We start from the raw sequence: 17523 nt of genomic DNA on the forward strand, positions 1-17523 counted from the left end.
CGTGGTACAACGTATTGCTTACGTTTATATTTTGGCCATGTTGAGGTCATGTACTATGATACCGAATGCTTAAATTGGAAAATTTCCAAAATTTAAGGGGATATGGAATGGACCCTATACATGATCATATAACCATATAAGGTAATAGGACCTCATCCAAGGGGATAAATTGAGCCAAAACCAAACACGTGGTTGTACTAAAATTTGGCAATTTCGTACCCATCAAAGAAAACGTGGTGAACCAATTGGAGACCTGTACTATGATACCAAATGCTTATATTAAACAATTTCTAAAACCGAGTGGATGAGCCAAGATACCCCTCCCAAATTTTTAAAGGATGCATCAATGTACCCATATCTTATGATAGGAAATGAACCTATATACATGACCATATAACCATATAAGGTAATAAAACCTCATCAAAGGGGAGAAATTGGGCCAAAAACCAAACACGTGGTTGTACTAAAATTTTAGCAATTTTGTACCCTTAAAAGGGAACGATGTGGACCACCCAAATTTATCATGATACCGAATCCCCTCCCGGGGTGCATCAATGTACCTATGTCTTATGATAGGGAATGAACACCTATACATTACCATATAAGGTAATAGGAACTCATCCAAAGGAATAAATTAGGTCAAAAACCAAACACGTGGTACAACGTATCGCTTATGTTTATATTTTGTCAATTTTGTACCCCTAAAAGAGAACGATGTGGACCACCCAAATTTATCATGATACATGTTGAGTCATGTACTATGATACCGAATGTTTAAATTGGGCAATTTCCAAAATTTAAGGGGTGGGCCAAAGTACCCCTCCCAAATTTTTAAAGGAGTGCACAAATATACCCATATCTTATGAAAGGTAATGGACCCCTATACATGACAATATAACCATATAAGGTAATAGGACCTCATCCAAGAGGATAAATTAGGTCAAAAACGAAACACGTGGTACAACGTATTGCTTACGTTTATATTTTTGGCAATTTTGTACCCCTAGAAGGGAATGAGGTGGACCACCCAAATTTATCATAATACATATTAGGGTCCTATACTATAATACCCAATGTTTAAATTGGTCAATTTCCAAAATTTAAGGGGTGGGCCAAGGTACCCCTCCCAAATTTTTCAAGGGGTGCATTAATATTCCCATGTCTTATGAAAGGTAATGGACCCCTATACATGACCATATAATCATATAAGGTAATAGGACCTCATCCAAGGAGATAAATTAGGTCGAAAAACCAAACACGTGGTACAACGTATTGCTTACGTTTATATTTTTGGCAATTTTGTACCCCTAGAAGGGAATGAGGTAGACCACCGAAATTTATCATGATACATATTAGGGTCCTGTACTATGATACCGCATGTTGAAATTGGGCAATTTCCAAAATTTAAGGGGTGGGCCAAGGTACCCCTCCCAAATTTTTAAAGGGGTGCATTAATATACCCATGTCTTATGAAAGGGAATTAACCCCTGTATACGCCCATATAACTATATAGGGTAATAATACCTCATCAAAGGGGATAAATTAGGTCAAAAACCCCCGAAATTTGACTTTTTGGCAATTTTTTACCCATGAAAGGGAACGATATAGACCCCCAATACTAATAGAGGTACATACTATGGTCCTAGGCTACCACACCAAATTTTTAAATTTGGCAATTTGCAAAATTTAAGGGGGGTGGTCCTATGTACCCCTGCCAAAATTTAGGGGGTGGGCCAAGGTACCCCTGCCAAAATTTAGAGGGGGTGGTCCTAGGTACCCCTAGGTCATTGACCCCGGGCTAAGGTCATTGACCTTTGACCTATGACGTCACAAAAATTTTTGCTGACTCGGCGAGATATACGTCGGGGACTACTACTTTTACTTGTGTCCGTAAAGGGACTTGCACAGATTTAGTGAGAAGTGGGAAGGAAATTCACGCTCATATTAGAACTGTGCGCTATGTAAATAGTAGGGATGGCCAGAACCGGTTCCTGTTGGAACCGGTTTTCGGGTCTGAACGGATCCGGTTCTAGAAGATCCGATTCCGGAACCGGTTTTTCGGATCTAGGTCTGGAACCGGTTTTTCGGATCCAGGCCTGGAACCGGTTCTTCAGATCCAGGTCTAGAACCGGTTCTTCGGATCCAGATCTGGAACCGGTTCTCAAGATCCGGTTCTGGAACCGGGTTTCCGGATCCAGGTCTGGAACCGAAACTTTGTGACGATCCCTACGCTAAACCCGAGCTGCTGGAAGGCTGTGAACAGTGTGCTAGATGAAATGGTGGAAGCGACAGGCAGGCGCCCAGGCGGCGGCTGCTTGTCTCATTTGGCTAAATAAACTGGGTAACTGGCAAATTCAATGGTTAAACAGGCAAACTGGCCAACTCATTTGGCTAAACATCCACTGGTGGACCAAAATTTAAAAAAACACTGGTGGCCCAAAATTTTTTTCTCGGGGCACAAGAGAGTCTGGGCGGGAAGGGCACAAGCGCATGGTCCTCTTTGCAGTGTTTTGAAGGTGAAATTTGTGCCTCCTTTACGAGTCTTTGGGGGCTTTCGGATCCAGGTCTGGAACCGGTTCCTAAGATCCGGTTCTGGAATCGGGTTTTCAGATCCAGATCTGGAACCGGGTTTTCGGATCCAAGCCTGGAACCGGTTCCTAAGATCCGGTTCTGGAACCGGATTTTCGGATCCAGGTTCGGAACCGGTTCCAGAACCGGTTCTGAAAACCGGATCTCCGAGAACCGGTTTCTCGCGGAACCGGTTCCACCGGAACCGGAACTTTGTGGCCATCCCTAGTAAATAGCGCGGGTTCACCTAATTAAAAAATAAATAGTTCAGTTACATGATTCTCGATGTACATTTGTTTTCATAAATGAATAACATACACTTCAACTTTCCATCCCCATTGTGTATGTTAATATTATTATTAGTAGTAGTAGTAGTAGTAGTAGTAGTAGTAGTAGTAGTTGCTGCTGTTGTTGTTGTACCAGGATATGTCGCGGATGGTTTCTTACAAGGTAGATCACCCTTAACATATACAGAAGTATTGATCACTGAAGGATTCTAATACATTCTATCGTGAAATGCCATCATTGTATCAATGAACTCCATGTAGGAACTAATCCATTTAAATTATAAAATATTTTTTAAAGAAAAAAATATATATATTACATAACGAGGAAAAAATTCTATAGGAAATTATTTTTTTCATCAGAGCAGGCTACTCAACCTTACTTCCTTGAATTGGCTTTAAATCTTCCGTCACGGAAGTTAACAATTAATATGCATTTTATATACGCAGTTGGGTGTAACAATATTTCATTATGTTGTCTTTTAGTAATGTTTCCTTGAGAATTCTTTCTTTATACTTGTACAGTATTTCTTTCGTATCGCCTCGTATTGTATTCATAAATTGTTACTTATTTTCAGAATATTGTAATACTATTACATTATAGTGAATGCGGTCACAGAGCGTTTGAATCTTATGCTAGTTTAAAACTGAAATAATTTGCCCGCCCTTTTTCTTTTGTGTATTCAAATGTCGCCAAGTAAGCACAAAATATATCAAAATCTTATCCATATTCGATTCTTTAAGGTTGTTGAGAACTTGTGCCATCTTTACTTCCTTGGGAATAATTACAGTATCTAGAGATGGGGTATTTCCAGCGATTACACATGCACGGTATCGTCCATAAGTTCCCACACTGATTATTTTTTTACTGTTTTCCTACCAATGCCATTTCAGGGACAGTGATTGCATTACGTAGTACTAGGCCTACTTAACAAGATTACAAATTGGTATTAATGTTGTTACAGTAGTTTAGAAGACAAGACGTGTGATTCACACCGCTGGTGTTAGTCTGTGTAAACGAGTAAAATTGATTAGAAGGTCGAACAACGTATAGCGATTAAAGTCTCCTGTAAAGTCGATAAATCTACAATAGAAACGCTGAAAATGGTTTAGAAAGCTTATGGTGCTGCAACATTAAACTGAACAACGTTTTTGAGTGGTACAAACGGTTTCAAAAGGATAGAAAGTCAGTGAAGGACGTCAAGCGCAGTAGTCGGCTCATAAAATCCGAACCAACGACAGCATCGCCACTGTCACCAAAATGGTCATAGAAGATCGAAAAATGATGTCTCAGTTAATAGCAAATACACTCAAGATGCGAAAACTATAGTTTTGCGAATTTTAACAGAAGACTTGAGATAACGCAGTACTATGTGCAAGATTTGTTCCGCAATTTCTGGCTCAAAAACAAATCGTAATCTTGCACCGTATCCTTTACGCTCCCAACATGTCTCCGCCCAATAGTTCCCCGAGGTGAAGTTGGAACTAAAAAGTAAAAATTCGATACCATCAAGGACATTCAAAAAGCGTAATAGACCAGCTGAACGGGATTCAAATAGAAGAGTTCCAAGGCCATGAAAATGTTGGAAATACGTGCTCAGGATTGTATTGCTTTAAATGAAGACTATTTTGAATAAACAAACTAAACAAATGATACTACTCTTTTTTTTTTTTTTATCTTCCAATGGTCCTATTTTGGAAACTTATTGACCGCACTGTATATAACATCTATATATCAATCAACTAGTCTTGAGGAAAGAAAGTGATCGGTACCGAAGTCGCTACTCATTCACTTTCGGTACCCGGCATCTAATACAGTTTCTGGGGCTGTAGCGGATCCACGGGAGCCTTCCACCCCCATCACCCAAAGTCTACTAAAATTTCTGTTGATTTTACGATACATAGACCCATTTCTATTTTCATAACAAGACTCGAAAACTCCTGGACGCCAGGTCGCCATGGCGACTGAAAATACGAGTCTGGCACCTAGATAATTGAAGCTAAATCATACGGTAGGTATCAAATTGAATTTGTATTTTTGTGTCGCCTAGTTTTCCAAACTGGTGCTTAAGCCTGAAGAAAACTTTCCGAGCACCTTTGATAAATCCTGGAGAGAGTTTGCTGAATGCCTTGCTACTTAGATTTACTATTTATCTATCTCCTAGACAATTTATCATTGCCAATATCGCCAGTCTTGCCACATTCTGATTCTCTGAAATAGGATAGGTGAACGTGCTTCACCTCGTTTAGTCACATTTTCTTATTATTAGACTTCCAAACTATGCTATGAATAACCGTCAGAAGTTTTATAGAACGCCTTTGTCCGTCTGTCTATTCAAACCGGAAGTGGTTCAAATTAACCATTTCTGGTTTCAATGTTTATTGCTTCAGAACGAGAACGGTAACAGACAACAAGACAACAAGAAGAGTTGACTATTTACTCTATTGACTATTTAATCTATTGACTATTTACTCTATTGACTATTTACTCTATTGACTATTGACTCTATCAAATCTATTTAGTATTACTTCCGGTTTCAATACTTATTTCTGTAGAGCAAAAGGTAAGAGATATCGAGACATGGTTTTTTGCAGTCGATTCAGCTTGCTAAAAGTAGGTTTCATTTTCATTGAAGCTCTATTCAAATGGTTTCATTTCGATTTCTACGTTTATCGCCATAAATGAAAATGTTAACAGGTTAGCGATAAGTGGTTTTCAGCAAACGATTTAGCGTCTGAACATAATATATCATGACTATCCACAACACTGCCAAAACCGGAAGTGGTTTATATTTACTAGAATTTTATTATTGAATTTGATATGTGTGTCGTGCAAGATTTTTGCCTGAAATTGTATGTGAACCTGACTTGCCTCGGATAAACAGTGCTCGAATAATCGAACTTTCTGCAAAAAGAACAGCAGTACTATACTGAGAGTATTAAGAGTGAGGTACATATAATAACTAAATAGGCCTATATTTGTTCTGTTCAGCACTTCAATCGTTTATGCTCGGATAATCGGTACTCTACTGTGTGACATGACCATAATTTTGGAGGAACTTACGAGTTATATATAGTTCATTATACAAAGAGAATTTCCACTGCATTTTATCTCAATACTTTCAGTGAAATGTATGCATTTCACTTAAGAGGCGTAATCACTGTAAAATTAAATTGTAAAATAATATTGTACAGCGAGCTCTTGTTCCACTTTTCGATTATCTATTATCTATTTGAAGATATCCCATAATTACTTTAAAATAAGCGATATTTTAATTTTGCCGTGATGGGGCCTCTTAAGCGTTGTCTGTTGGTCTATGATAACTCAGGCAGAGACAGATTTAAGTATCCTGATAAGTAGTCATGGATATAGTTAGTTGGTCAGTTGTGTAATATACCTAGATACATACATATAAACGATGATCTCACTACATAGTTCATCTCTTTTTTTCATGTATAGTTTCCAACAAGAAATGAATACTTACGTAATAAGAACGCATAAATATTTCAGCATTAAAAGAAACAATGAATTGTAATTTATTCGTATCTTTGTTTTGTCATATGACTTCACAAAAAATCTATTTCTTTATCTTTGCCTCAGAGAAAATTATGTTTTTCTTCGTTCTTCACCCTCATTATTTCACAGGCCACTTTTTATTTCATAGAAATATCACTAATCTAACAGATCCTGAATTTTTCTTGGAAGATCACATAAATTCAAACTTCTCAGAGTTTTCTGTCTGTGTACTTTATATTTAAATATACACATAATGGAAACGATCCATCTATCAACAAGATAAGCTCTTTTCTTTATTCTGTCTATGAAGAAGCAGTCTTCTCGATTCTTGGTAGAGAGTTGTTATCCTTTATGCATAGCGTTCTCAATAGAGCATAAAAGGGATTACCCTAGTGGCGAACGTTTATTTAAAAGAAATACTTCGATTCACAGAAAAGGAAATAGAGTTTGTCTGTGAAAGATCTATAAGATTTTCATCTTATCTATTTTGAATTTGAAGAATTTACAGTTGCAGAGTTGTTTCGTGTTGTGAAAAAAAATATGTTGGTATCAAAAGATGAAATGTGGTGTATTTTGCACACTGAACTCCAAACGTCAAAATTTCTTCTTAAAAGTTACCAAGTGAAAGCACTCTCTGAAAACCCAACTGGATATCTTGCTTCTCACACCATAATTAAAGCTACAGCTGAAGTGGGTGGTACAATCAAAGAGTTTAGTTTCTTCGTGAAGACGCTACCTATTCAAAGCAGCCAAGTGGATATTATAGAACGTCTTGGTGGATTTCCCAAAGAAGTTGGATTTTACTCGTTAATTCTTTCCGCAATCTACAAGACTATCAAGAGTTCTAGTGCTAGTAGTGATATATCTATTCCTGTTCCAAAGTTTTATTGGTTAAAGACAGATCCAATACATGGGGATGTTTTAGTGCTTGAAGATTTACATTCAAAGGGATTTAGGCTACCAGAATGTTGCAGAAATTCCAAGGGTTTCGACTTTCAACACTGTTCTGTTACACTACAAGCCCTTGCACGTTTCCATGCATCATCCGTTGCAGCAGAAGTAAAAGAGTGTGTATCTTTTAACAAATTGTGCGATTTTCTAGACCCAGTTCATTTTACTGGTGATCGTGAATCCATAATGGATCAGTACATCATGCAGTGTTTGAATACAGCTCAAAGAATTGCAACCACGTTGATACCACGTCACGCTAAACATACTGAGAAATTAAACACCAGAATGAAAAACTTCTATGAGGAACTCTGTAATTTGGCTAAAACTTCATCTCCTGGTGACGAAGTAAAAGCTGTTTGTCACGGTGACCTGTGGCTCAATAATCTCATGTACAAATACGAGAAGGACCATCAAAGAAATGTAGAAATACCAAAACAGGTTAAACTTGTAGATTACCAATTGCTGAACTATCGTCCACCAGTATTTGATATTATTTTGTTTCTTTACGGAAACACAACTCGTTCTATCCGCGATAAACATTTAGATGAGTTTCTAGAACTGTATTATCAAACTTTTGTTGATACAATTTCCAAATTGAACGTTACGATTCCCAAATCATTTACATTAGAATCTTTCAAACGAAGTTTTGCGGACAAGAAACTATTAGGTGTTACGTATGGGATTGAGTTTCGAACACTTGCTTTAATGGATATGGATGAATTTGGAAAATACCTTGATATTTCTTCAGAGAATGGAATGAGAGAGTATTTACTAGAAGGTGGTTGTGCAAAGATTATCTATAATCAATTTCTTAAAGATGAACAATTTCGCGAAATCTATACAGAGCTAGTTGACGAATTTATAGAAGCTTTGGACTTTTAAAGTAGCGCATAAAGTGTTGTGTGTATTTGTTATTTGTGCAACTAATATTTTTTTTTTAATTTGCTAAGATTGCTGACGTTAGAGTGTGGAATAAAACGGAAGAAGTTAAATTAGTTGAAGCGAAATTACTTACAGGAAGTGTTAGAAAATGTTGAAGAGGAAAACGAATACTGGAGATAGTTGAAGAAAAAAATCAAATGTATTTAGGACACTTTGACGAGAAATTGTGTTCTGAGAGAGGTGATAGAAAGTTTGTTGAAAGACAAACGAAGTAGGGGGATGAAAAGAATATGGTGAAGGATTTAAATTTAAAATGATGAAAACTGGGAAATTTAATTACTTCTACGTCAAGTTAATTTGTGATCATGGCGCATGTATGCTTTTCAAATAGACAGATAGATATATGTAGGGATGCTCTATGGTCAGGGTGATCATTAGTGAGGTCATTACTTAGCATAAATTATTGAAATTTTAGGCGGGCGAGAGAAAAATAGTTAAACTTAGTAAAACAATTTACAGGATTGTGTAGATGTATAGTGATTTGTACAAGACAATACAACTAAGAGGATTGTATAAATAAGGAGTAGTTTTACAAGACCATACATTTTAATCAAGGATATACACAAGCTTTTTCTGAGAGCAGAGGCATGTTGAACGTCAGATATATAGAGGTAGTTTAAAAGCAGACAATCCTTTTTGGATGAGAACATATCAAAGGAGATTAGGTGGTGTGTTATGTACTAGGAAGATGGGCATCCATGTGTATGTGATGTACAAGGTGTCCTCCCGTTTCATCTAACGGTTTACCAGTTACTGATGTCTCCAAGATAAGTTTCCGCCTAGTGATGTTAACCGGCTCGGCTCGAGCCCTAAGCCATCGGCTCAGCTCGATGTTCGGCTCGGTTCGGCTCGACTCAAGTGAGCCATCAGCTCGGTTCGGTTCAGATTAGATGATCCATCGGCTAGAGCTGGCTCGGTTGGGGTGAGCCATAGGCTCGGTTCGGTTCGGCTTAACTGAGCCGAGAACTCGAGCCGGCTCGGTTGGGTGAACTGTTGGGTTGCTCACTTCTCGGCTCGCCTCGGTGGTGGTAATCTGTCTCGCCTAAAATGGTAACGAAAGAATTGAATCGGTTATTGCAGAAAGGGCACATGTTCTGTATTATTAGTACAAAATACGTGCCCTTTCTGCAATGATCGATTCAATTTCTGTACTAAAGTGGAAATTTTTATACTAAATTATAAACCATAAGCACTACACAATTGCAAAATCATAATCATTGGTTGTCCTTCTGTTGTTCGTATTAAAATGATTCCATCAATTTGTGGAATGAATAAACATACTTACATATCACAAACAAATACCCCAAATATCGAGTATAATCCTTTAGAAAACTAGCCTCCAAGCTAGCGTTATTTGAAAAATAAAGAAAAATATATTCACAACCATTTAAAGAAATACAAAATTTAGCCAGAAGAAGCATAATTCAAATCACAGATTAAGATTAATTACTGTTGCAGGAACTTATTACCACTGACTTCTCTCTTCAACACGCGCCTCCGTTGAGAGAGAGGGGAAGAGAGAGAGAGAGATGGGAATGATGATGGTTTTTAAATTAATGGATGAGCTGTGCTACGCATAAGGTGTGTGAGATGGCAGAACTGAAGATGCATGTATAGTGCCTGGCTGTTGTTAGTAGTATATTAGGTCAGTAGTTCTCAACCGCTGTGTCGTGGCACCCTTGTGTATCGCGCAATCTCATAAAGTGTGTCGTCAAATTTTAGTAATTTAATGAACCGACCAGTTAGAATCAATTTCGAAATAAACTGTACCGGTCAACGCCTCCAATGGCAGCAATAATGCTCAGTATTACATAGAGTCACTATGTTATATAAACTTTTAATTTTACGCTATTTACAAAAATCATGCATGTCCTGAAAGGGTATGGGATTGAATGCTTGAATTCCCTTTGACGAAACTCTGCGTACGCCACTGATTATTTTTAATTTATATATGATTTTAATTTAAAAGTCAAACAAGTGTGTCGTGCTGTCGTAGGCGTACGGTAAAGTGTGTCATTGGCTTAAATAAAAAATGAGAACCACTGTGCTAAGTGATCGTTTGTAGTAGTCAGGTTCATAGGGTTACAATGGAGACGTATGTTGAAGCGAGAAGTCGATGGCGATACCGAACTGAAGACCTCTCTAAGTTTCAAAGAGTCAAATTGTGGATGCCTGGTTGCTTGGTGGAAGTGTATCTAGGGTCAGTGGCATAATGATAACTCTAAGGAATCACCTCAGATAATACAAACTTCCAGGTACTAAATCAGTTAAGTTATGGCATATTCCAGCAGACGAAAATGAAAATTAATGCAATGTTTATCATTACTAAGTTATACGTATAAGATATAGTTATTAATATGCTTTCTTTTAATATAGAGAACAAAGTTTTCAGTGACTATGTTTACTCTGATACAATAATTTCTCTTTTGTGCGTGGTAGAAGCATATTTCCAGCTAGGAAGGAAAACTCGTGCTAGATGGACCGGTTAATAATGATTATTTTGTAAGCTAAGAAAATACATATACCTAATTGCAACTTGCAATGGTCACGTTTCAAGTGTTTTGTTCAAAGCAATAACTATTGCCAATTACATATTTTCCCATTCTTTGAGGTAATTTGTGGATATCCAAATAGGACTTTGCTTGTCTAGAGGCAAACCATTCAGAGACCCACTTCTCTACTTCTTCGTACGTTTCGAAGTACTGCTTAGAAAGTGTGCGTGTGTGTGTGTCATCGATCGGTACAAGTAGTAATCTAAAGACACAAGGTCTGGTGAGTGCGGTGGCTGTACTTCCCAAGCAAGATACTTTAGCGTAACTTTAACTGGTTTTGAAGTATGTGAGGAAACGTTACCATGAAACAAAATTACTTTGCCGCATTTTCAGATCCACCGACGTCGTTGTACTTTTAAAGCGTGGTTCAAATGGATTATTTGTTATCGATAGCGATCACCATTAACAGTTTCACCTGGCTTTAGAAGCTCACAATGCACCACATCTTCCTGATCCCACCATACATAGAGCAGTGTCTTATTTTCGAAGTGATTTGGCCCTTTCGTCAGCGTTGATAGTTGACCTGGACCAATCCATGACTTTTGTGTATTTGATATTCTCAAAATAAACCCACTACTCATTGTCATTCTCTACTAGATGAAGAAAGAATTTCCTTTTATGCTATTGAAGCAAGAGTTCACAGATGATTTTTGAGATTCTCATTTGTCTTTCGATCAGTTGATGTAACACCCAGTTTCCTTCCTTCAAGAAGTTCCAGCCTGTAAACGATCGAAGATTGTTTGCTCTGAAACGGGTTTAAGCTTTCTGAATTTTTTTTTCATATACAACTTCGTCCAACAATGGTTACAGGGTTTTTTCAAGATTTCTTCAGTCTGAGGGTGCTGTCCTCACTGAGAATTTAACTCGGGACGCCCGCACCAAAGGCGAGAGCGTTAGCAACTACGCTATGCGAGGCCATAAATTAATTATTTTCACGCAAGTCTTCCACATTATGATACCTGGTTGATTAATTTGGAGTTTAGCATTCCGTTCAGTATTGAAGATATATGAGACTTGAACCTACAGTTTAGAGTGGCATCCGAACCACTTGATTCCTCACCGAGTCTCACATTTGATAACAATTAAATTTTTGTATTTGTAAGTACTTTAAAAAGCAGCTTATTTGTATTCCTTTCGCATCACAGCTTGAGCTATTATCTTAAAGCATCAGGGAGATTCTTTTAAATTGAGACACACTGTTTATATGCAGTTTATATTCATTCTGCTTTACAAAACGTTAAATTGGAGAAGAGAACTTGCTAGAAAAAAGAATCAGGCCAGATAATCTGAATAGGCTTTTAGTAGAAAGAACTTCTAGTTCTCAGAGCTCGTAAACCTGCCGTTAGTTGCATCAGAGCGGAAATTTTCAAAACTTTCAGAATGTTTGATGTTTGAGGTGTTTTTTTTTTTCTTATTATTATTATTTTTAACAGCAGAGAAAGGTAGGTTACGATGTTACAAAATTCTTTCACAGGCCGTTATATGAAAACATCAAGATAAAAAGGTAAATGGGATCTAAGAGAGAATGTTGATATTTTTTGTCATTCTCTGAGGAATTAAAAGCGATGCTGACAATGAGGTTTATGATTATTTCTGAGTCACACTAAGATTCATTATGATATTTAGAGGCAAGTTTAAATAAGATGATGATGAAACAAATTTTCAAAATTATTCAAATACAATTAAAAATAATATTTTCGAGTACTTACCAATATCCAGACCAAAACAGTGACGGCTTTTGAAGGAAGGAATATACCATGTTATCATAAAATAAGTATCGCTGTTCAGAGAACTCTGGAGACGTAACCACTTGACAGAATGCAACCAAACTTTGTAGGAATATATTTGGGAATATGCATAACCGATTGGTGCAGAAAACAAAATTAGTTCCAATTTTCGCCACCAGAGGTAACCGTGGCGCTGTACAACGCCAAGTAAGTGCAGCGTGGAAGAAAAACGACACTAATGATGCTAAATGATAAGAAAGTCTATAATTACCTCTCCTGTGGGTGTCGTGGCATTGATTATCAATGCTATTGATACTCCGTGATTAGTGTCGGATTTACGGGGTCCTTTGGGCTGAAGCTTCCCTTAAAACTTCGGGACGAACATCGACATCTGTGGCAGGCAATTGATGTTTTACTTTTACCTTGTAAGGATACCAATGCAGCACTTTGCAAAGAATTTTCCACACAGTTACATAGGGCATGTTCAGATGTTTTGACACTGCCTTCGTCGTTACCACACCACTCACGGATTTCTCCACGACGGCATGGATTTCTCCACGAACATTTTGAACTTCTTCCTCTGTTACACTCTTACGACCTCTTCCTTGTCTCAACCATAACATGCCGGTCTCCTCAAACTTTCTTACCATTTTTTAACGCACATTATGTAATGGGACCACGACGTAATCTCTATCATCGGAAATATTTACGAATGGTACCAGTATTATTGTTCAAAGTATTGTATAGTTTTCCTAACAAGGATCTTTCTGGCAACTTCAGTACCATAGTTGCTCTCTTGGTACCCCATTCATAACCTGGTTTTGAACTACACAACAACTCAGGTGCTTACTCAAGCCTGCATGTGTTTCAGTGACATGGGTTCGAGCCCCACTATGTGCCAGAAGTGAACTGCTCTGACGTTGCTAATGTCCAATGTTTGTCTTTTCTTCCCATACTCTTTATCTTGTGATCAAGGGATCCCGGGATCGATTCCGGTGAAGACGCGTGAGTAGCATCCCATGTTAACCTGTACGTCCAACGTCCCGTTCTTAGAACGTCATCATCATCTTATACGGTTCTAGTCACCATGGGTTTTCCTTGCCCAGGGACCTTCTGACAGAATTTCACATCACCCTCATCGCTTGTAACACATCACTACACCACGGGGTTATTAATAAGAGTACAAATCAATACCACGCGTCGCACGGGGGGCATAACTACGCCTTTCTTTCATTCAACATCATTAATATCATTTGTCTTCCATACTGCACTTACCGTACTTAACACTGAACAGGAACACAATAGTCTCTGGAAATGAGATTTGACACTAAAATTTCCTGGAATTTTGTGGGGAGCTTGCAGTTTATGAGCATAGGAAAGACTAATATTTAACTTCGTTTTTGTAAGATATCCAAGAATTTTAAGGGAACGCTTCAGCCCAAATTACCCTCCCCCCGTAAATCCGCCACTGACCACGGGGTATTAGTAGCTTTGGTAATCAATGCCACGACACCCACAGGAGAGGTAATTATAGCCTTTCATATCATGTAGCATTACTAGTGTCGTTTTTCTTCCACATTGCACTTACTTGGCGTTGTAGAGCGCCACAATTACCTCTGGTGGCAAAAATTGGAACTAATTTTGTTTTCTACACCAATCGCTTCTGCATGATCCCAAATATACTCCTACCAAGTTTGGTTGCATTTTGTCGAGTGGTTACGTCTCCAGAGTTCTCTGAGCAGCGATACTTATTTTATGATAACCTGGTATATTATCGCTATGAGCTACTAGAAGACGGCTTCACACAGCTTCAGAAATTTATACACAGGAATTAGTAATTTAGATAGCATTCCTTTCTTCAGCTTATAGTGATAACATTTAAATATTTATCGATGTGATGTCTATTAAGAGCGGCTACTGGACAGGAATTATGTTATTGGTAAATTATAGATCACACTAGTTTTATCAATACTTACTTTGTTGTTTTCGTATTCTATATGAAATCTCAAATTCTGAGAAATAGTCTATACGTAACCCTGAGAACCCGAAATATGAACCTGTGGCGATTATTACGTTGCAGTACACAAAAGGGGCTATTTCAGATGCTGGAGTCAGTACTTAGTGAAACACCTTTGGCATCACGTAAACCTTGAACCATATGTGGCATTGTATCCAATAAGATATCTACGATACCTTATCTTGTGACAGTTAGTCCATTTGTTAAAGAATGCTCAAATGACTGTTTCTCTCTCTCTCTCTCTCTCTCTCTCTCTCGTGTGTATGTAGGGGGGGGTGTATGTCCACTTGTGCAATTTGAGTTACAGAAGATGTCGAAATCTTCCTATAAGATTTAAGTTAGGTGAATGTAATGCTAGGCAGAATTTGGGCATGATTTTACCTGTTTCAGCTGATGGGCAGCTTTTCCCTATGACACTGGGCCCTATTAATCATGAATTGTGATCTGACGATGATAGGTGTCCTAGAATTGGTCGTACTGACCTTGAGTCTACGCATGTCTATGACCTAGCCGTCACATTTGAACTGTGCTGTAATCCTGTTTATAATCCTGTTAACAGTACACAGTATACGCAACACAGCTACATGTGAAATAAATGTAATCTAAATTCGAAGCTAAAGCGAATAGTGTCTGTTCCGATCCTTCTCAAGTCCCACACTATGCATTTATATTTAGTATCCTATATGAAAGTATGTGTTGTTGGTATAGTTATCTATGGTGGGAGTGATCCCTCATATTTTAGTCAGCGACGAACAGCGAATCCTTATAGCACGAACTTCATGAAACCGCAAACTTGTCTATAAGCATTCAACAATTGCCGACAAATCTGTATGACCTCATGTTACACGATAATGCACGCCACATATCGCCCAAAGCACAGTGCCATCTCTCCGTGAGTTGCTGTGAAAACCTTCCTCATTCAACGTATTTTCCTAACGTCTCTCCCACTAACCATTAGCTTTTCTGGTATCTAGACAGAAATTCTTGGTGAGCTCCTCCGTGGCTAAGCGGTTAGCGTACGCGCCTTTGGCGTGGGAGACCCGGGTTCGATTCCCGGCGGGAGCTCATGTGGTTCGGATTCCACGTTAATCAGTAGGTCCACGTCTCATATAGCCTCGCTGCTGAAAGGGACGCTAAACTAAAAATCAATCAATCAGAAATTCTTGGTAGGAAAATAATTTCCTGATTACCGGGAGCACAACACGCAGTTAAGAATTTCTTTACGTCGAATCTTCCAGACTCGTCCATTACATCGTCATGGGATCTAATCCAATGGATTTCAAAGGTATTTGAGGACTACTTTCACTGACCATATATTGTATATAGTCTTATTTCTTTTTCTTCCTTCGAAAGTAGCACACACATCACACGGATATTTCAATCTCACCAACGTAATATATATTACTTTGATTTGGTAAGACAGATTGCATTGGTGCATCTCTGTCGCAACATCATTGAATTTTGATTTCTTTAAATTGTATTTTTAAGACATTAAATAACTCCGAATTTAAGTTGGGATTAAAACTTATTAAGGTATAAAGAATTTAAGATAGAACTTGTTAATCATCCCTGTTGTTGCAATACTAAATACTAGCGGCCTTATGCAGAGTCGCTCTGACGTGTTATTAGTGCCATGCTAAATAGTTCGACTAACATATGTTTCCTGCAGTAGTCAGGAATTTAGTATGACGCTAATCATACATCGAAACGGCTCTGCATAGGCCCCTAGATGTTTATTTAATACATGGTTCTTAGTTGTACTTTTGTTTTCACAGACGAATAACATACACTTAAAGTTTTTAACCATCACTGTGTATATTAGTGATGGGCAAACCTTTTTTAGGAGAGGGACAGAAAAGAAATACTGTAGTCGGGCCAATATAATTTATTAAAAGCAACAATGGTTCTTTTACAAAAGTCTTGGCCCTATTATAATTGAAGTCTCTCATTATCTGGTTCTCATTGGGATGTACTAATTCTCAAAAATGAAATTAAAAATGAATTCGTTTACCAATTTGTTTCTCAAACAACTCTTTCGAAGCAATCCTATTCATTTTTTTAACATTCGTTAGATTATGAATCATGCTGCGACCCGGATAGAACCGTTCAAAAGGGCCGCATGTAGCCAGTGGTCTGTAGTTTGCCCATCACTGGTGTATGACATTATTATTAAGAAGTAGATTACCCTTGGCATATACGGCATTGCCGTTTAGTGAAAGATTCTAATACCTTATATCGAGAAATGCCCTTAATAAAGTTCAAGTAGGAACTAGTGCATTTACATTATTCAATAACATTTTTTTTAAAAGCATACATTGCATAACGAGGAAACTGTATTACAGGAAATCATTCTTTTCAGGGTAGACTATTTAACCTTGCTTCCTGGAATTGGTTTAAAATCTTTCCGTTTCGGAAGTAAACAATTAATATGCATTGTATATGTAGTTAAGTGTAACAATATTTTATTTTCTTGTACTTTTTTAATGTTTCCTTGAGATTTCTTGTTCCCCCCCCCCTCTTCTTCTTTCTTGGATACTTGTTCAGTATATCAGGGACCGCGGTGGCTCAGTGGTAGAGCGTTCACCTCTGGTGCTTGGGGTCCCGGGTTTGATCCCAGCCCCCGCCAAGTGAACTTTGTGGTGGACAAACACTGTGTGCGTGGGTTTTCTCGGGATTCTCCCGTTTCCTCCAACTTTCTTTATCCCACCATTTCATTCATTACTCATCATCACCGTCTCCTTTAGCATAACCGTGGGACGTAAAACTCAAAGATTTATTTATTTATTTATTTATTGTTCAGTAGTTCGTATTAGACTGACAAGTTGTTTCTTTGTTTCAGAAGCTTGAAATATTGTTATTTAGTGAAAGAAGTAGAAGATGATTTGAATCTTATAGTATGCTTACTTTTAGTTTAAGAGCAAAAATGATATTCTTTTCCCACTTTTTTTTGTTTTATTATTTTTAG

At 37.8% G+C, this 17523-nt stretch overlaps 1 protein-coding gene across 1 annotated transcript; it reads left to right on the forward strand.

Moving 5' to 3' along the window:
• Nucleotides 1-6607: 6607 nt before the first annotated feature.
• Nucleotides 6608-10797, forward strand: LOC145671056 (uncharacterized). Its single transcript, XM_081739744.1, has one exon. It carries the CDS (start codon nucleotides 6910-6912, stop codon nucleotides 8200-8202), a length of 1293 nt encoding a protein of 430 aa, XP_081595870.1. The 5' UTR covers nucleotides 6608-6909; the 3' UTR covers nucleotides 8203-10797.
• Nucleotides 10798-17523: the final 6726 nt, after the last annotated feature.

The sequence above is a fragment of the Thermobia domestica genome, chromosome 15, assembly GCF_964235325.1.
Source record: "Thermobia domestica chromosome 15, izTheDome1.hap1.1, whole genome shotgun sequence".
Lineage (NCBI taxonomy): Eukaryota > Metazoa > Arthropoda > Insecta > Zygentoma > Lepismatidae > Thermobia > Thermobia domestica.